Below are 20,875 nucleotides of genomic sequence, written 5' to 3' on the forward strand. Positions count from 1 at the left end.
AGTAAAGAACAAAACACACAAAACAAGCATTTTTGAGACTTTCGAAGTCTCAAGCTTACCCCAGGTTTGCCTTTCTTTCGATCTGCAAAAGAGCAGAAAAATATCATCACACAAGGATATTTGTATAAGACAGAAATAGATAAGAAAGTGGCATAAACAGAAAGGAGCAGGATGAGGTATGCTGAGTGCATTGCAACCTGCTGAGCCAGAATAGTGTGTGGCCTACAACCTACATTGTTCTGCATCAGCTGGTTCCTGTGCACACCGAAGCCACCTGACCTGGAGACCTTAGAAGTAACCTGATATGCTTGTGTTGCTGATAAGACAGAGATGGGATCTTGCCAACCTATTCTCCATAAGTGTGAAACCAACAAACAGGGAGAGGTGCAGCTGTCAGACTTACACATTCACACCTTTGTTCAGCCTATTAAAAGGGGAGGAGACACAAAGTACTACTTGCAAATTTCTACATTGCAAACTCTTAAGGTTTATTTTCACTGTCTGTTTCAGAATCAGACGCAGTCTCCATGTTGTTGCAAAGCTACAACCGAACTGATAAAGCAGTACTGTACAGTGTACACAGCTACAGGGATTTGCTTATGTGCTACGAAAAACTGCAGCATGCTGTTCAGAATGTGTACGTCGCTGTGTGCAGGGTGAGCGGAATGATGGCTCATCCTGCTGCCGTTCAAATACCGGGCGGTGTTACATACTAATCCCACCTGAGTTGTAGCAACTTGGAGGGAGGAGTAATTTGGGGTCCGGCGATTGGTGGGACCTTTGCACGGGGTGCGCATTATAGCACCACTGCTATAGTGTTGCCTTCAGCTCAGGCGCTCCACACCTGCTGCCGAAGCAACCGCCTCATCAAGAATTGACCAGCGTACAATTCAAACGTTATTGTCAGAAAAGGCAGTGTTTACCCATCCAGCTTATGGCGCTCATACATAGTTACTTTCTTTCTTTCTTTCTTTATTTTATTAGATCATTTCATTTGACTATTCCATTAGCTCAAATATAAAGATTTTTCCAACATGTCCGATTGGATATTTATTGAAAAAAATGGAATAATCATTCATTTTTCTTGATCGAAAAAGGATTTTTTTAAATCATTTTCATTAGTTTCGGTTTGGTCAAATAAATGGAAAACTTAAACATTTTTATTGTATTGTGCATGTATGGGCACCATTAGATGAATACATCACTTTTCTTTATCACTAACGATAAGCTCTTATACTACATGAAAATTGTAAAATTGGGCAATATCTGGCCAAACAAAATTGGATATGTGTGCACTTTCTAAAGCCTGATACACACTTTCAGTTATGATAATCACTGACCAACTGTAGGGCTTACCTGCACAATCTACTCATAGAATTCATATAATCTGTTGACACTCTTACTTAGTGGTGCTCATCACGAGTTGTGATTCGTGACTAAAAACCTATCAACTTTAATGGTTAAACGCAAAACCCCCTTACATGCTAGAAACACCACATTTGTCATAAATGTTAAATAACTTATGAGGTGAAATGTCTGTGAGATGTCACGCGGCTGGAAGAGGCACTAAATGTGTGCATCGGCACTCTCATCTATGCGAACTGTGCAGCTGCGGCTAACCTGGCGGCCATCTTATGTGGGGAAAGCCAGCCCGACCCGTGGTGTACGGTCGGGATGTGACCTGGGCTGAATAAAGATACAGAAACTGTGGGGAATGGAAGGGGGAGCATGGATGATGTCCTCCATAGAAACAGAATGCACACAAGTATTGATCTTAATTTCGGTATTTCACCTCATAAGTCCTTTAACCCTCCTGGCGGTCTATTAAAAACCGCAAGGGGGAAGCGCAGCAGTTTAAAATTTTTTTTAAAAAAAATGTAAATCATGTAGCGAGCCTAGGTCTCGCTACATGATAGCCACTGTGCAGCGGCATCCCCCCACCCGCTTCGATCGCCTACAGCGATCTGCGATCAGGAAATCCCATTCAAAGAATGGCGACGGGCGGGATGACATCACCGATGTTGTGACGTCATTGGGAGTCCCGATTCACCCCTCAGCGCTGCCTGGCGCTGATAGGCCGGGCTGCGCAAGGGGTCTGAGGGGGGGCGGCGCTGCGTGGCGGGTATCGGCAAATCGGCGCGCAGCGGCGGCGATCGGTATGCAAAAAAAAAATTATGCAAAGCGGCCCAGCAGGGTCTGAGAAATCCTCCTGCGCGGCTTACCTTGAACTATGTTTGGGGTTACCGCCAGAAAGGTTAAGATGAACAGTGGGAACAAGAGGGAAAAAAATCACAAAGACCTTATAGTTTTTGAGAAAAAACAATTTTAAAGTTTCTAAGGAAAAAAAGTAGCCAGGTACTGTACATACACATGTCTATCTCTGTCAAATTTGGTGCTTCTTGCATGTAAGGGGGCTTTGCTATTGACCGTTAAAGGCGGCGGGTTTTTAATCACAAATCACGACTCATGATTACATGCAGTTATTCAGCTCAAAACCCGCACTCGAGTCGGAGATCTTTTTCTATAGGTGATCGTGATCACGAGTCAATTTGTAAGTGGGCGGAGTTGAATTTGTGATCACTCAAATTCGTGATTGGGGGTATCCGAGCATCATTGCTCATACTACGTAGAGGTGGTAAAACTAGTGGTCAGTATTTGGCCAATCATAACTGAAAGTGTGTGCCAGGCTTCAGTCTGTGTCAAGTAAGGCAAATGGTGTAAGTCCAAAAATCACAGATAGAAGTTAACAAACTTAATTAATTATATATGAATCTAAGGTTGGAGTTCTGCCTTAATGACATTATCAATGGAAATAATGGATTACCTTTATTGTAGGCTTGTTCAAATATTTGACACATTTGATTACATCTAGCCAATGCTTCTGGATCCATGTCAGCAGGAGAAAGTCTGTTGAATCGATGATCCAATTACTGTATTTTTTCTGCAAACATCAAAAAAGCATCTGTTGTATTTGGTCTCCTTCTACATGACAAAAGCTAAACACACAGTTTTTTCAGTTCTTTCCAAAAAAGGGGCAGATTTATCAAGATTAAATGACAACTGAAGCAGAGGGGGAGCAACCAATCAGTTTTCAGCAGTAAAGGAAACAGGAGTTCTGATTGGTTGCTTTATTGCTTAATGTAACTGCTTTATTTTTGCCTCAGCTTTAGGGCTCAAACCCAGTAGAAGCCTTTTCTATGTGCTAGTGATTTGAAAAAACGTTTCTAATGCAATGCTATGGGGGATTTATATAAACTTACATCGCTGAAGTAGGATCACACCCATAGCATTACATTAGAAAAAGCTTTTCAAATCACAAAGCGCTTAGGGCCTGAGCCCACTGACGCAGCTGTGTCCGCTTTTCAGTTACACATCAATGTTAGCAATGCTGAAAAGCGGACAGAAGCGGATACAACTCAGGACCTTAGAAAAGCGCTGCTAGTGGGTCCCAGGCCTTATACAGGTCATGTGTTTATCAACAGGTGCATGTGTGTACAGTGCAAGTTTGTCTGTGCAGCTATAGTTCTCACCGGCCACATGCCCTCATGTAGGACCAATTCCATCTGTCCCTCTTTATTGGGTGTTTTTTATTATTTTCTTTTTTTATTTTATTTTATTTATTTATTTTTTGTGTAAATATACTGTATTTATTTCTCTGCTAAAATATGTTTGCTTCCAAATGCAGGGCCGGTTCTCTCATGAAGGAGGGTGAAACATTTGCATCAGGCACAGAGATTACAGGGGCAGCATGTTTGTGTTTGTACTGTAGGAGGAGAAGCGAGAGGAGAGCGAGGCGAAGAGGTCTTCATTGGGGAAAAGCAGCTTATTGTGCTGTGTGAGGAGTCTGACAGATATGGCTGGTGCACACCAGAGTGGTTCTGAAGCATTTTTTTTAGAACCCCTTTGCTAATGAAAGTGAATGGGCTGGTGCACACCAGAGCGGTTCGTTTTTTCCACAAACGCAAACTCGGAGGCTACAGCATTTGTTAGATTTCTGAGGCATTTCTGCCTCAATGTAAAGTATAGGAAAGTGGAAAACATCTCTGAAAAACGCTAGATCAAAGCTGTTTTCCAGGCGTTTTTGTTACAGAAGCTGTTTAATAACACCTTTACTGTAACAATATTTATAATCAGATACACAAAAACGCTCCAAAAAACGCTAGGCATGCTTAGAAAACATTATTATTATTTTGTATTTATATAGCGCCGACATCTTCTGCAGCGCTGTACAGAGTATATATAGTCTTGTCACTAACTGTCCCTCAGAGGAGCTCACAATCTAGTCCCTACCATAGTCATATGTATACTGTATATTGTGTAGTGTATGTATAGTAGTCTAGGGACAATTTACGGGGGGAAGCAAATTAACCTATCTGTATGTTTTTAGGATGTGAGAGGAAACCAGAGTGCCCGGAGGAAACCCACACAGACACATGGAGAACATACAAACTCTTTCCAGATGTTGACCTGGATGGGATTTGAACTGGGGACCCAGCGATGCAAGGCAAAAGCACTAACCACTACGCCACCATGCTGCCCACAGTGCCTAGAATCACTCTTAAATCTGCTTCAAAAACCCCTAGCGTTTTGCAGATCTGCTAGAGGTTTTTGGTGTGCACTGGGCCTGAGTGAGGAGGGGGAGGCAGGAGAGCAGCAGTGTTTCATTTGACTGGCACAGCAGAAGGGAGGTAGTGGCACTGCTGTCCTGATTGAGGAGGAATGGAGTTGCTGAGGGTGAGCAGTATGTTTGTCACAGACTCACTCACAGCCAGCCAGTATGCTGTTGTGCTAGGCTGCAGCATGTCATGTGAGGACATTAAATGAAGCAGAGTAAATTGTTGGGTGCTGTGTGATCATTCCAAATATGGGGCACATCCTCACAAGTTTGCCTCAGGCAGCAAAAAGTCTAGAAACGGCCCAGTCCAAATGTTCCCATCCTGTAAATCAAAGTACTGCTTAGCTTCAAATGCAATCAGTGTGGATTGAGAATTGAAGATGTGTCTTTACACATGAATTCTTTATTATAGGTATGACTTGGGTATGGCAAGATAATATTTAAGATATGCAATACGTATGCACATGGATTTTCCACCACAGTTTCTGTTGAAACCAGGAAACATCTGATTCTCAAAAGAATTGTGTGCAGTGGAGTAGTAATAGGGGAGGCAGAGGTTGCAACTGCACTGGGGCCAACTAGGCCAGAGGGGCCCACTAGGGGCCCTCCATCCACCTTATTACTAATTTTTTGGGGCTATGCTGATAATGAACACCTATATACATGCATTGAATAGTAGTAATTCTTAACAAGCTATTTTCTTACTCTGGTTACACCTCTGTGACACTGCAGCTGTCCTTGATAGGTTTTGGGGCTCCACATTAATAGAATGCTTAGGGTCCCATGTAGAACGTGCACTGGGGCCGCAAGCTCCTTAGTTACACCACTGAATGCATGTGCAGCATGCACTCCACAACCGCTAAGCCGACGCCCACAACTGTACCGCTCACAGTAAACCCCTGTCACCCTAAGCTGCCATCTACACAAAGCCACCGCCCACAACTGGGCCGCCCGCCCACACCAGGTCTGTGCATATTTACAACCTAGGTATTACTAGACCTTAGGCCTGTTACAATAACGGGCGCTAGGCCTCGGCCCCTCACAACCTCTCTTCCCTTTTTACCACCACCGCAAGTGTGCAAGTGTGCACACAGCCGCGATGCATAACCGTGCACACACCGCGTGCACACACGCCCGCACCCCTTGTCCTCCTGTAGTGTTTAATGTCCGTGTGCCACATATGCGCGCTGGCAAAAAAAAGCACAGACACAGGGACACAGGGGTTTTATTGTATAGGACTAGTAGACCTAAGCCTGTTTAAAAACGGGCTCTAGGTCTCTCTCACAGCCGCTACCGCCACATGTTAGCGCGCACACCCGCCTGCCGTCCGCACCCCCTGGCCCCGTCCTCCTCTTGTCCCAACGGCTGCACATGTGCAGTAGCCAAAACACTTGGGACACAGGGACAGGAGGATGACGACGCAGGGACATTTAGGGTTTTATTACATAGGATGAGTTTGAAATAATACTGGTGAAAATCCTTGCAATATAAAAGACGACAGTTGTCAGTTGTTATGGTGATCTCCAAGCTTCTGAGTCCGTGAATACTTACAACTGTGGATTAGCATTATAGATATACTAGTAAAAGGACCACCTGTTACAAAACGGATGTTGCTTGCTTTGCAGTTGGAAAAAAGCTGTTATTTCCCACAATGCAATGAGGTTCACAGACAGCAAACTGTCAGGTCTGGAAGCAGGGACACACACACACAGAGACAGGATGCAGAGACACTTGCAAATTATTATATAGGACTAGCAGACCTAAGCCCGTTTAAAAATGGGCTCTAGGTCCGTGATTCCTTACCTCCACCGCCGCCTATTAGTGCACACGCGCACACATGCGCAGTAGCAAAAAGCACGGACCCAGCTACACAGAGACAACTGTCCCTGCTGTACGCAGTAACAGTTGCCTATTATTATATAGGATGGGAATTATCAACTGGTATTGTTGAGTCTAGATTGCTATGCAAATCTGAAGATCCAATCAGTTACCTCATCTGCCAGCATATGGGCACCCTTAGGCCTGGTACACACCATGCAATTCTCAAATCAGATCCTTCTTTCAATCGAGTAAATGGTTGAATTGAGCAACAAAAATATACAGAATATTGATTGCCATGCGGCCGATCCCAAGCTCACCATTAATCTCTTTCTCAATCGGAAACAGATAGGACAGGCTGGAGAATATCAATCAAAAAACTGGCTATTGTTCCATGTATACAGTAAGTCCAATTCTGGTAAAAAAAAATGTTCTCTTGATTCATTTTCAATTGATACTCAACTGGAAAAGATGATCAAAATGTTAAGAAAAAATGGCGTACTACACTAGCTTTCTTCTATATTCAATCAATGTGAGATCTGACTATTAATCAGATGTCTCGTTTGAGTATGATCCAAAGGGAAAATTGCATGGTGTATACCAGGCCTGAAGATAGTTGCATAAAAGTAGTGCCAAACGTTTTAAAGTGTACCCGAGGAGAACCTCAGGTACAACAAAAAAACTCACCAAAGAAGAAGGTAGCCTCTAGAACAGGGGTCAGGAACCTTTTTGGCTGAGAGAACCATAAACACCACATATTTTAAAGGAAACCAGAGACGAAGGATAGCTGAAAAATGGAAAAAAAGTTTATACATACCTGGGGCTTCCTCCAGCCCCATAAGCCTAGATCGCTCCCACGCCGTCATCCTCCGCTGCCTCTATTGCCGTTACCAGGTCCCGTCACTTCCGCCGGACAAGACCAGTTGTACGCATGCGCAGGGGCTCCCTCCGGCTTTGTACTCATGCGCCTGTGCAGTACTGAGGGAGCGCACTGCACTTGCGTCGACTGGCCGAAATTACGGGACCCGGTACCGGCGGACAGAGGAAGCGGAGGACGGCGGCGTGGGATCGATCCAGGCCTATGGAGCTGGAGGAAGCCCCAGGTATGCAGGGGTGTCTCACCCACCAGGCAAGTATAGGCGGTTGCCTGGGGCGCCATGAGGTGGTGAGGCGCATTCCCCCGCAGCTACTACCTTGACCATGGGTTTTTTTATATTATATTACCTCCCGACTAAGTCCTTGGTGCTCGGCACGCTACCATGTGCTCAGCAGTGCCTCCACCTTCACTTCTCCCCAGCCAATAGAGCAATCAATACTGCTCTTCTCTGCCAGGCTCCTTCTTTAAAGCCGTGCCCCTTCTTCTCAGTAGCCACACAGGTAAAGTGTTTACCTCGTGTGGCCCAACCTTTAACTCCGCCCCCTGCCAGTCAAACCAGGAGCCAGCGGCCAGCCAGCTTATGCCCCCGACAGTCTGACCCCCCACCTGTGTCACTGGCTGCACACAGACACTGGAGCGAGACAGCCAGGGGGCAGATGCAGTCACAGAGAGAAGAATGTGATGTGTCTGTGTTGGAGCCCCGCCCCTGCACAAGACAGCAACACAGCCCGGGAGAAGGGACGTTTCTGCTCCAGAGTAGTGATGGGAATTCCGGCTCTTTTCAGAGAATCGGCTCTTCTGAATCGGCTCCCATTAAAGAGCCGGCTCTTACGGCTCTGAATCGGCTCTTCATTAAATATCACTAAACACCACTCAGAATCGGAGTAAAAGCCCCGCCCCTGTCTCCATGACAATTCCAGACTGCTTCTCTGACTGGGGCAATCCCTCCTGCTACTGCTCTGCTCCGCCCCATACACTCCTACAAGCTGCAAGAGGAGGACTACATCTCCCAACATGCCTCAGCGCCCTTTATTGCAGAGCAAAGCAGAGCTCTGTGGGGCGGCTGAGGCATCGGCTCTTTCAAAACTGAGAACCGGCTCTTGTTGTTCGCAGCAAAGAGCCGGCGCGAACGACCCATCACTACTCCAGAGATGATAAGCTGCATGCACAGGCAGAAGAGAAGGTATGCAGGCAGGCTGCTAAGAACACTTCCTGTCCTGTGTGCAGACTCCCAGTACTGTTATAACTGCTAGAATGTGCCCTGCTCTTTTGATACTAGAGTTTTCTTTGAAAGCTGGTTAGGCTGTAGGCTGGTAAAGCTGTAAACCTGTGCTTTAGTGCTGTGCTGTCTCTCCCTCTCCCCTCTCTGTTCCTCTGCCCCCTCTTCCATCTTATGCTGTCTCTACCCCTCTCTGTTCCTCTGCACTCTCTTCCATCTTATGCTGTCTCTCCCTCTCCCCTCTGTTTCTCTGCACCCTCTTCCATCTTATGCTGTCTATCCCTCCCCCTCTCTGATCCTCTACCCCCCTCTTACATCTTATGCTGCCTCTCCCTCTCTACTCTTTCCCTCTGCTCGGATTACGTGTATTTTCTGGTGAAACGCTTCCACATTACGATTATTTTCTGACAACGCTGCCCCATTACGATTATTTTCTGGTGAAACGCTGCTGCCCTATGATTAATTTCTGGTGAAATGCTGCTGCAATAAGTGTATTTTCTGGTGAAACACTGCCACATTACGATTATTTTCTGCTGAATTACGATTCTGAATTACGATAATTACTATTATTTTCTGATGAAACACTGACGCGTTATGATTATTTTCTGGTGAAACGATTCTGCATTATGATTATTTTCCTGGGGGGGAGGGGCTTGGGGGGGGCGCCACAGGTTTTCTCGCCTGGAGTGACAAAATGACTAGAGGCACCCCTGCAGGTATGTATAAATCTATTTCTTCTTCGTATCTGGTTCTCTTTAAAATGTAATACTGTGAGAGCCATACAATGTTTCAAACTAGCACAGCAGAGGGCTCACGTCCCTGTTGCCATAGAGATGTGTATACAGTTGATCCGCAGGGCAGTGGAAGTGTCAGACACGTCTTCAGCTTCTCTTGGGTATCAGTAACATCAGCAATTTCCCCGAAAGCCAGACAGGAGAAATACCGATTAACAGCTTGTAAAATTAGCTAGCTAACTTGGGGGTTGATTCACTTTGTAGGACGAGATCCCCACACTTTGGCCTAATAGGTTGACTGTCAAGTGACAGGCAGCCTATTGGGCCAATCAAAGTCACTGGACCTGACAGGGTGCAGAGTCGGACAATGGGAGCAGCTGTTAGTTTTGGGAGTGCGCAAGTAAGTTAGTGGTGCATGCTACAGCAGTAGCGTGCCTACTTTGAAATTGTATTTGCGCTGCCACACTGAGCTGCGCTGCTTTAGCACTGTAGCTTTAGCTTAGTGAATCAACCCCTACTGATGTGAGCCAGATGTAGCCATCAAAAGAGCCACATCTGGCTCCCGAGCTATAGGTTCCCTACCCCTGCTCTAGATACTGTAGAAGCTTCCCATGCTGTCCTCCACTGCCAAGTGCAAAAAGAATTCAAAAAGCTCCTGTTGGATTCCATGCTGGTGACCATGCCCTTCTTCAAGCACAAGTGTTGATGAACTGTGACTGCATGTGCATGGCCGGGTGTGTCCAGAGTAGTTGTGCGATTGTATTACAATCTTTAGATTGTAAGCCCACAAGGGCAGGGTTCTCACCCTTTTGTGTCTTGGAATGTTATTCATTTAATAGCTTGCACTCTGTTATACATTTTAGTCGTCTATTAAATCTGTTATTGTAATCACCAGTGCTGTATTGTGTACCAGTGTCCATATTTGATGTATATCATTGTCTGTATCATTATATTTCCCATTTGTTTTCTAACATTGTACAGCACCACAGAATATGTTGGCACTTTATAAATAAATAATAATAATCGTATGAAGAGGAACACGGTTTTGACATGTAGGAGGCCCCGGGAGGGGGGGGGGTGGCAGAGGTCCAGAGGACAGTGTGGAAAGCCTGTGGAGGATCCAGAACAGCTATTCTCACCCGGGCTCCACAGAAACCTGCGGTTCAGTGAGAACCCTCCAGGGGTTTCGTGTCAATTTGACACTTCAGCAGGACAACATAGTCCCGCTTCTTCATAGGTCTGCAGCAGCGGCAGCGGAAGGATTCCTTCATGATGCTGCGAGTGATGCGGCGGATGGATCTATAAAGCAGCCACATCACCCGAAGCCAGCTCTATAGTTCCGGCATGCGCAGGAGTTCTAACAGGATCCCAGCTTCAAGGAGGAAAGGACGTCAGATGGTAAGTATGTTTTTTTTTTTCTTCCCTGCACTGCCACTGACACTAATGACTAAAGCAGCCACAGAAAGGGGGGACAGCAGCACACAAACGGACAAAGCAGCCACAAAAACAGGGGACATAGCAGCCACAGAAAGGGGGGGCAGCAGCACACAAATGGACAAAGCAGCCACAAAAACAGGGGACATAGCAGCCACAGAAAAGGGGAACAACAGCACACAAATGGACAAAGAAGCCACAGAAACTGGGGACAAAGCAGCCACAGAAAGGTGGGACAGCAGTACACAAACGGTCAAAACTACAGAAAGGGGGGACAGCAGCACACAAACAGACAAAGCAGCCACAGAAAGGGGGGACAAAGCAGCCACAGAAAAGGGGGGACACTAGCACACAAACGGACAAAGCAGCAACAGAAATTGGGGACCAAGCAGCCACAGAAAGGGGGGACAAAGCAGCACACAAACAAGGGGGACATTGCAGCCAAACAAACTGGGGGACAAAGCAGCCACACAAATGGGGCCACACTTGTTAATAAGGGCACATGAGAGCCATAACTGCTAACAAGTGGGACAAAAGGGGCCATACCTGTTAAGGGGGACATAGTGGGCCACACTAAATAAAGAGGGTAAAGGTGGAAATGGGTCCAATTTTAATATAGGAAACATTTTATATATACAGTATATATATATATATATATATATATATATATATATATATATATATATATATATATATATATATACACACACACGCGTCAGGGGTTCCCGAGATTTGAAAATTTTCCGAAGGGTTCCTCAGGTCAAAAAAGGTTGAGAAAGGCTGATCCAGAAGCTTCCATCTCCTTAGGTAAGTATTTGATTTTTGATCGGAGGTTCATCTTGGGCTCTCTTTAAAATGACTTTAGGCCCGGTTCACACATAAATCTGCACATTTGTGCTCCGCTGCACTACTGGCCTGTCCTGTCAGTTATGCATCTGTTCTTACATCCATTATCTATCAGTTTTACCTGACTGGACCAGAAATGTGAACACAGCTATAGAAACACGTACAAAACTGATGCAAAACTGACAGGACTGGACCTGACTGCAAATGTACAGATTTATGTGTGAAAACATCCATAGAAACACATACAGAACTGATGCCAAATGTCAAAAAACTGACAGGACTGGACTGGACTTCTTTTTATACGTGAACTAAGCCTAAAGGTGGCCACACACCATACCATTTTTTTTTTAAATATCTGTTCAATTCAAGAATAGCAATCAATTTACTGATTGTAACAATTCAAAAATCTGACCAATGTACCACACACCTCTGTTTAATCCTTCTCCAATCATGAATAAAATAATTGAAAGCTCAGAAAAAAAAAACTTGATTGGAACTGTACATCAAGTAACTGACAATCCATCACACACCATACAATTCTTGATAAAGTTGGTCTGAAAGTTCCAACCTGTCCAATCTCTAAAAATCGAAAAAAAAAAAGTAAATTCGATCGGATGTATCGATCAAAAACAAATAAAACCTCTCGATTTTTCGGTGCAACCAACTGAAATGATCAAATTGATGAAAAATTGGATCTTTCTTTTAATTGTATGGTCTGCGGCCACCTTAACCTTTTCGGGACCGGCCACCTACCCCCCCTTAAGGACCAGTCATTTTGCGCGGGAAGGGGGTGCGCGCGTTTGGGGGGGTCAGGCGGCCGGATCCCGTGTGTGGCTGGCTAGAGTGGTGTCCCCCATGGTGGCCTGTGCCTCCCCCTTCTGCCCGCAGCCTTCACTTACCTTCCAGGCTCCAGCGATGAGCCGCACGGGACCCTCTTCTCCGGCCGGCATCTCCGTTCTGTCTGACGAGCAGTTCCGGGTCGCGGCTTGATGACGTCATCAAGCCGGGACCCGGTGCTGACGTCAGATGAAGCGGAGATGCCGGCCAGAGCGGAGGGGGGCGCCGATCGTCGCTGGAACGGCAGGGAGGTGAGTGGATCCTCTTCTTTCCCCCCCTGCCGCCGCAGCTGTCAAACAGATCACTACGATCCGACGGCGATCGTAGTGATCGTGTGATCAGCAGCCATACGCGATGGCTGCTGATCACTCGGGGGAGATGTCGGCTGTCATATGACAGCTTAATCTCCCCCTCCGGGTGCGCACGATCGCGTCAGGAGCGGAAATTGCGGGCCGGCGTAGATCCTACGCCGCATCAGGCTAGAACAGCCACAAGTGCGGCGTAGGATCTCATTCACATGGTCCCGAAAAGGTTAAGGGTCCTTTTACACTACATCATTTGGTTGTAACTGAAAAGACAATTGATGTGCAGTCCAGTGTCCATGTTTCCCTATGGCCTCTTTCAAACTATACGCTGAAAAACTGAAGCTTTTTCACAATGCACTCCTATGGAGAAAAAAAAAATGCAACTCATACTAAAGGTGCGTACACACATGCGACTATAGTTGTTTGTAATGATTGTTCCCCGATCATTTCAAACGACGATCGTTTAAAAAAGAGTAGCCAACGACCATTAAGTCTAACGACGGACGAGCTAGATCGTTAAAATACGAATGATCTAGCTTGGCGGATTTTTGTCAACGACGATCGTTTGCAAAAGTAGTACATCGTTGGAAACGATCGTTCGTACTAGGCTTGACATGCGCATTTCACTATTTCTCCATGAAACGTTTCATTTTTATGCACAAGTGCAATAGTTGCTTTCCATGATGTAACATTCGTTCTAACGATCAGATCGTTACACACCTTTAAAAACTAACTTTACTTAGGTCGTTCTTTCGTCAATTAAAAGTTTGTCTGTCGTTCACAACGAACGATTGTTGTCGTATGTGTGTACGTAGCTTAAGCCATACCAACGCATTAAGTGTAAGAGGGCCCTTACAACCTATTCCAATCCAATCTGTACTGTTTTATTAAATATAGTGTTATTATTATGTAGTCTTGTCACTAACTGTCACTCGTAGATATACTGTATATGACAAAATTAAGGAATAATTACAGCCTTATTTCCCTGTCATTTAGATCACACCCACCCCACCCTGAAACACTGCATTCTAAACAGAGAATAGATTTAGTAAGCATTTATTGTTTGCAAAGACTTGAAAAAGTACTTCACATGTTTGTACGCATATGTGTGTGTTTGAGTGTGTGCCACACACTCAAATACACAAATATGCATAAAAACATGTGAAGTACTTTTCAAGTCTTTGCAAACAACTGTGTGCTTGTGTTTAAAGTGGGAGATGGGTGTGCATCTGTGTGTGCCTGCACATGTTTGCATGTGTGTGTTCATACAGCATGTATGAATGTGCATGCTTCTGTGTGTACACTACAGTGTGTGTGTTGTATGATTGCTATTTTTTGTATGAATTAAATCCATACCTCCCAACTTTATGAGATAAGAAAGAGGGAAACTTAAGCCACACCCCTGATCACGCCCCCGTCACACCCCTAGTCACACATACCATAAAGATTTCATAAGAAAATTATGTTGCTTTATAATTTAAACCATACTGTTCCTTTCTATCCTGGTTCATTTCCTCCATAATAACATCAGAAAATAAGAAATAGATCAATTTAAAGTGCATCTAAGATGGGGGGAGATAAAAAAATTATAGATCTCATGTTTGTTCACATTGCTTTCCGATCGCGTTAGCATTCGAGTTGGGCGTTTGACACAATTTTTTTTGTGATTCCTGTCGCTTGGGTGGGCGGTACATTTTTTGTTTGTTTTCCAGAGCATTTTTTTTAATTCACTTCCTGACACAAGTCAGGAAGTGAACTTTTTGACTCGGAAAAGAATACAATGTGTTTATTCTTAAAAACGCAAACACAATCGCGGCACAAAGCGATTTTGTGAGTGTTTGCGTTTTTCCCATACCTTCCATTCAGGGCAAATCGCCATGAAAATGGTACATGCAGCGCTTTTGTCAGCGGCAAGCAAATGGAGTGCCCCAATGAGAACTATCTCATTGGAAAGCATAGTGTAAGCGCTTTTAAAAATTCCAAAAAACGACTCTAGGACAGAAATAAAGTTTATAGTCAATAAAACATTTTTTTTTTTTCAGTAGAAAAATACATATATTACACAGATCTGTACATGAGTCCTAAAAGAGGGACAAATGAGGAGGAAAGGGGACAGATGGATTAGGTTCCCAAAAAAGGACCGTACGTCCAAAAGAGGAAAAGAGTTGGAAGCTATGTTTTAATCAGCTGTTGCCGGATGAAAAGGTCCTACAGACAGTAGGTCTAAATTGTGTATTATTAGTTGAGGGGTCAGTCAGGTTCTCATGGGGATATATCTAGATAAGGCCAGTGGCCATTCGGATGTCTGACTTACCAAGAATCTGCTGGTCTCCGGCCTTGATAGTTCCTCTGTGTTTTTTTTCTGGGCCTCTTTTCCTCAATATTTAGAAGATATTCCAATAAAGTCACATTGTTCTAAAAGGAAGTCGATCTTTTCTTTCAGTCTTGAAAATCAACCTCCTATTTCTGTCTTGTACGTCAAATCAATGTTTCCGGGCTTGCTTTCTAATCACCTTCTGTACACATAAATGAGATATTAGGAAAGCTTGTGTATGTATCAGTGAAATCAACCAGGAAGTTCAGCACCTAATTCTCCACCTTTATCTTTCCGAGTCTCTTTTGAGGATCCCCTGGTGCCAATTAACCTGATATAATAATCACCTGAAGGAGCCGCTTTGTGGAGGAGACTGTTCACCCTGGCAGAGCCCTGAATGACCTTTGTATTCTGCTCAGTGGAGTCCGATCCCTTCCTTTCCCTTTCACGCCCACGTTCCAACGTCCAGCAGCACCTGATATTGATTGCTTAAGAACCAGCTCTGCAGGCTGCTGTGCTGCACTGACTCAGTGACTGCACTTATAGAGCATAAGCACTGGTTATGTGTTACCTATTTGTACAGTGTGATATCTGTGTGGCATGTGTTATCTTCCCCTGATAGCAATGCAGCTAATCCAGCTCTGTAAGGAGTTCAGGGTGATGATTCATAAACTCACAGCAAACTGAAGAGACACCCTTCCAGGGCGCAGTAAATATTTTATGCTGGTCATGTGATCCTTTACCTTCGCTTCAAGAAAACAAAAGAAAGCCTTCCCTGGGAGATGTTAAAGGGGAACTGAAGAGAGAGGTATATGGAGGCTGTCATGTTTATTTCCTTTTAGACAATACCAGTTGCCTGGCAGCCCTGCTGATCCTCTGCCTCTAATACTATTAGCCATAGCCCCTGAACAAGCATGCAGCAGATCAGGTGTTTCAGTGGTTCAGACTTATAAGTCTGATCTGACAAGACTAGCTGCATGCTTGTTTCTGGTTTTAATCAGATACTACTGCAGAGAAATAGACCAGCAGGGCTGCCAGGCAACCGGTATTGATTAAAAGGAAATAAACAGGACAGCCTCCATATACCTCTCTCTTCAGTTCCCCTTTAAAGAGGGATTGAAATTCATTCCAATCAGTAGCTGATACCAGTGGCGTAACAATACCCTCTGGGGCCCACTCAGGGCTGTTTTGGGGGGCAGGAGGGGTCGCAGCATGAGGGGAGAGCATGGCTACACATCGGTGGGGAGGGGGGACATCCCCCCACCCTCACCTCAGGCTCTCCCCTCAGTGCTCTCCCTCCAGCATCAATATGTGGCAGCAGGCGGCGGGCCCCATTGTAAAACTTGCATCGGGGCCCACAGCTCCTTAGCTACGCCACTGGTTGGAAGCTATGTTTTAATCAGCTGTGGCCGGATGAAAAGGTCCTAAAGACAGTAGGTCTAAATTGCGTAATATTAGTTGTGGGGTCAGTCAGGTTCTCATGGGTATGTACCTTCATGCGTTCCACACGCCGGAGGTTCTGCTCTCTAAGTGACTGAGGCTACTTCCTGTTTAAACAGGAAGTAGCGTGAGGCACTTAAAGATCAGACCTCAGAGGTGGATAGAGGTATGTGTTCCTGCCCACCGCCTGCTGCCACTGATAAATGCAGGAGGGGAGCTCGCCGAAGGGAGAGCCAGAGGTGAGGGAAGGAGGGACTGTCCGCCCACCACCCTGATGTGTGGCTACACTCTCCCCTCATGCTGTGACCCCTCCTGCTCCCCAAAATGACCCTGAGCAGGCCCTGGGGGGCGTCCAAGTTTTTGCAGGTGGGTCCTGTGATTTCTAGTTACACCCCTGGCTGATACCCTTTTTCTCATGAGAAGTCTTTACCTTTTCTCGAATAGATCTTCAGAGGGGTCTTTATGGCTGATATTGTGGTGAAACCCCTCCCACAGTGTGATGTCATGACCATGATCCTGGCAGTTTGCTTTCTGTGAACCTCGTCACACTGTGGCAAAGAACAACTTTTTCCAACTGCCAAGCAACCAGTATCTCCCTCTGTGCATAGAACTCTCTGTAACCGACATTCCGCACAGATCACCTGGTAGAACTAAAGATGTCACCAGGGATACATTTCAGAATGTAAATCAGGGAGAGGAGAATTTTACAATAGGCAAACACTGCCTAAACAGTTAAAAAATGAATATTGTAAAAAATAAGCAATTTTATTCATTATGTTATTTTTACTACAGTTCCTCTTTAACCTTGAGGACCACAGGCTTTACAACCCCCCCCCCCGTGTCCAGGCCATATTTTACAATGCCGCACACCGCAACGTTAACAGTTCTCTGCACGGCCATACAACTTACTAGGGTTGCTTGGTCACGACCTTGTGATCACGAGTAACTCGTGATCATGAGTCGTTTTTGCTGATCACAAGGTCGGCAATCATGATTAACTCTCGATCACGATCGCCGATCACAAATGCACTCGTGATTGCGCTCATTACCCAACTCGTGATCACTAGTTAATCTTGATCACTAGTCAGTATTCGTGATTTCCTGACTTTAGGAGTTAATAGCAAAGCCCCCTTAAAAGCTAGAAACACCAAATTTGCCAGATACAGTATGTTAAGAAGAACAGTGGAAATAAGAGGATTTTTTTTTTCGAAAACTTTGACCAGACGCCCCGTTTTACCTGGGACACATCCCAGGTTCAGGGTCCCCTGTCCCAGGCTGCAATGTGTCCCAGGTTATGTCCCACTTTTGTCCGCCAGATGTCCCAGCCATGGGACTCTGTGGGCACGTGAGGCAATGTTTGGCTTATTTACCGTTTGCGAAGTCGGAGTAATCGTTTTCTGCTGCATTTCATGTGTCAGAGGTAACGGTAGTTGCATATCATTTGTCGGAGGTAACAGTTATTGCAATTCATGTGTCAAAGGTAATGGTTGCTGCAGTTATTATTTGATGGCCATAGAGGCTGCATTTGCTACTTTGGGGTTATTGTTGCAGCAATTGACATTTTGGGGGCTCATGATTATTAAATGGTATGCTATTACTGTAGCATCAGCAGCTTCTGCAGATTTCATGCACAATCTAATCCCAGCATAGTCACAGTCTAATGCCGGGCACACACGGCTCGACTGCGCCGGTATCGCGTGTGCGCGCATCGATTGCCGCTCGTCCCCACGGGCGCGGCTAATGAGCCACTCGTTTCTTGTCATTGTTCTCCCGCCGGTATTGAGCGCAGTATCGATCCGGCAGAGTATCGAACACGTCGGATATTATCAATTGAGCCATTAGGCTCGATTGATAAGCCTCCCTTCCTGCCGTGTATGCCCAGCATAATGTCCTACGATATTACTATGTATTTATATAGCACTGACATCTTAAGGCAGCACTTTACAGAGAATGTAGTCATGTCCTTGGCAGAGCTCACAATCTAATCCCGGCCAGTCAAAATCTAATGTCCCGCCATGTCATTATTATGTATTTATGTAGCACTTGCATCTTCTGCAGCACTTTACAGAGTACATAGTCATGTCACTGACTGTCTTCAGAGGAGCTCACAATCTAATCCTTACCATAGTCATAGTCTAATGTACTGATTGTACTGGGAATACTGATTGATGGGAAATTAAGATTCAGGAATCAAATCTCAACTGTTGTGAAACATTCCTTCTTTTATCTAAGGAATATTGCAAGGATTAAACACCTAATTCCTTCAGAGGATCTTCCAACCCTAGTTCATGCCTTCGTCACATCAAGGTTAGACTACTGCAACGTCCTCTACACAGGCCTGCATAAGAAAGACTTACGCCGCCTGCAATTAGTACAGAATGCCCCCGCAAGGCTGTTAACGAGCCAACCCCGCCATTGCCACATAACACCAACCCTGTGCTCACTCCACTGGCTACCGATAAAATGGAGAATTCTGATTAAGATTGGCTTACTGACATTCAAATCCTTGCACAATCTGGGCCCTGGATACCTAAAGGACTTGTTGCAACTGCATCACACCCCCACAATGTTAGATCAAAAGGACGTAACACCTTGGTCAGAGTCCACCTAAAAACCTTTGGGGACAGAGCCTTTTGTCATGCTGCTCCTACACTTTGGAACTCCCTGCCACACCCAATCAGGACAGCTCCATCCCTGGAAGCATTTAAGTCTAAACTGAAAACCTACCTCTTCAGTCTGGCATTCATGAACATCTGCCTATCTCCTCTGTAACACAACCCAGACTGCAACCCTGTATTAATCTGAGACACAACTATGCACTTTGAGTCCTATGGGAGAAAAGCGCTTTACAAATGTTATTGTATTGTTATTGTATAATGTCCTACCATATCATTATTATGTATTTATGTAGCACTTGCATCTTCTGCAGCACTTTACAGAGTACATAGTCATGTCATGGACTGACATCCATGATGCAAATCTCCAATTTCACCACATCATTGTGAGAACACAGCTTTTTCTTATGTGTTTGGGGAACATTGCCTAATTACCTTTAGGGTAACTTTGCCTATCTGTGTTTTGGGAGGAAACTCTGGCCCACTGCCTCAGAGTTATATTACAGTTCACTCCACCCACACCATGTCATGGACACACCCATTCTTCCACTGTGGTCATGGACATTTTTTGGCACAGTGCACTAGCACCCACCCCTCCCCCCTCCGTCCCTGGTTGAGCCAAGAAAAATCTGGTCACTGTACAAAAAGACCCTATTGTTTCAAAGGAAAAAAGTATACATTTAAACGCGCTTAATGACAGTAAATGTACTGTATTTACATTTAAATGTATACTTTTTTCTTTTCAATCTTCTCAAAAACTTTAAGGTCTTTTTGAAAAAAAAAATCCTCTTATTTCCACTGTTCTTCTTAACATATCTGGCAAATTTGGTGTTGCTAGCTTTTAAGGGGGCTTTGCGATTAACTGCTAAAGTCGGCGGGTTTTAACTGGATTTTAATCACAAATACTTTTTTCTTTCGAAATATTAAAATTGATTTTCTCAAAAACTGTAAGGTCTTTTTTCCTTTTGTTTCCACATTTCTTCTTAACAAATATGGCAAATTTGGTGTTGCTAGCTTTTAAGGGGGCTTTGCTATTAACTGTTAAAATCGGCAGGTTTTTAATCATGAATCACGACTCGTGATTACATGCAGTTATTTGACTCAAAACCGCACTAGTGTCGGATATCTGTAAGTGGGCGGAGTCGAATTCGTGATCACTTGAATTTGTGATTGGGGGTATCCGAGCACCTCTGCGTACTTAGCACATAAAATATTTTTTTTGCCATCAACAGAGCTTTCTGTTGGTGGCATCTGATTGCTGCCGCAATGTCATTTAATTTAAAAAAAAAATGAAAAAGTATTTTTTTAATTTAATGATATTATTTTTTTTTTAATTTCCCTCCCTCCGAAATCCTGCACTAAGATCACCTCTCATAGGCATCACCCTATGGGCTTGATTCACAAAGCGGTGCAAAGTGTTTGCACGCCAGTGAAAAGCCCCTTATCACGCCTAAACTCACTTTAGGCATGATAAGAAGCAACTCGCGCGAATTTTCCTGGCACGCGCGCGCGCAGCGTCCCCGCTTCGCGCAAAGCTCCCATTAAGCCCTATGGGACTTTGCGCGCGCACGTACGCGCGTACGCGCGGAAACTTCGCGCGAGTTAGAGAAAAAATCGGTGATAACTCAGTGGTGCAAAGGTTATCACGCCTAAAGTCTTTTAGGCGTGATAACTGAGTTATCACCGCTTTGTGAATCGAGCCCCATGAGAGGGCTCCTATTGTGAGCCACTCCAGGGGACAGCTAAGTGACAGGGCTGTCCTCAATACAGCGCTGCACAAAAGAAAATAGCTGTTTCTTTTGTGCCTTACAGCCTGCCAGC

At 44.9% G+C, this 20,875-nt stretch overlaps 1 protein-coding gene across 1 annotated transcript in view; it reads right to left on the reverse strand.

Moving 5' to 3' along the window:
* Positions 1 to 15,590, reverse strand: part of LOC137543607 (uncharacterized) — a 70,527-nt gene extending 54,937 nt beyond the window's left edge. Inside the window, exons 1-4 of the mRNA XM_068264710.1 lie at positions 15,347 to 15,590; positions 15,000 to 15,201; positions 2,825 to 2,941; positions 60 to 82 (exon numbers count right to left, since the gene is read on the reverse strand). Of these exons, the coding sequence (XP_068120811.1) occupies positions 60 to 82; positions 2,825 to 2,891 (90 nt within the window). The 5' untranslated portion in view covers positions 2,892 to 2,941; positions 15,000 to 15,201; positions 15,347 to 15,590. The remainder of the gene's footprint in view (positions 1 to 59; positions 83 to 2,824; positions 2,942 to 14,999; positions 15,202 to 15,346) is intronic.
* Between the last annotated feature and the right edge of the window lie 5,285 nt (positions 15,591 to 20,875).

Source organism: Hyperolius riggenbachi, unplaced genomic scaffold, assembly GCF_040937935.1.
Source record: "Hyperolius riggenbachi isolate aHypRig1 unplaced genomic scaffold, aHypRig1.pri scaffold_117, whole genome shotgun sequence".
In the NCBI taxonomy this organism is placed as follows: domain Eukaryota; kingdom Metazoa; phylum Chordata; class Amphibia; order Anura; family Hyperoliidae; genus Hyperolius; species Hyperolius riggenbachi.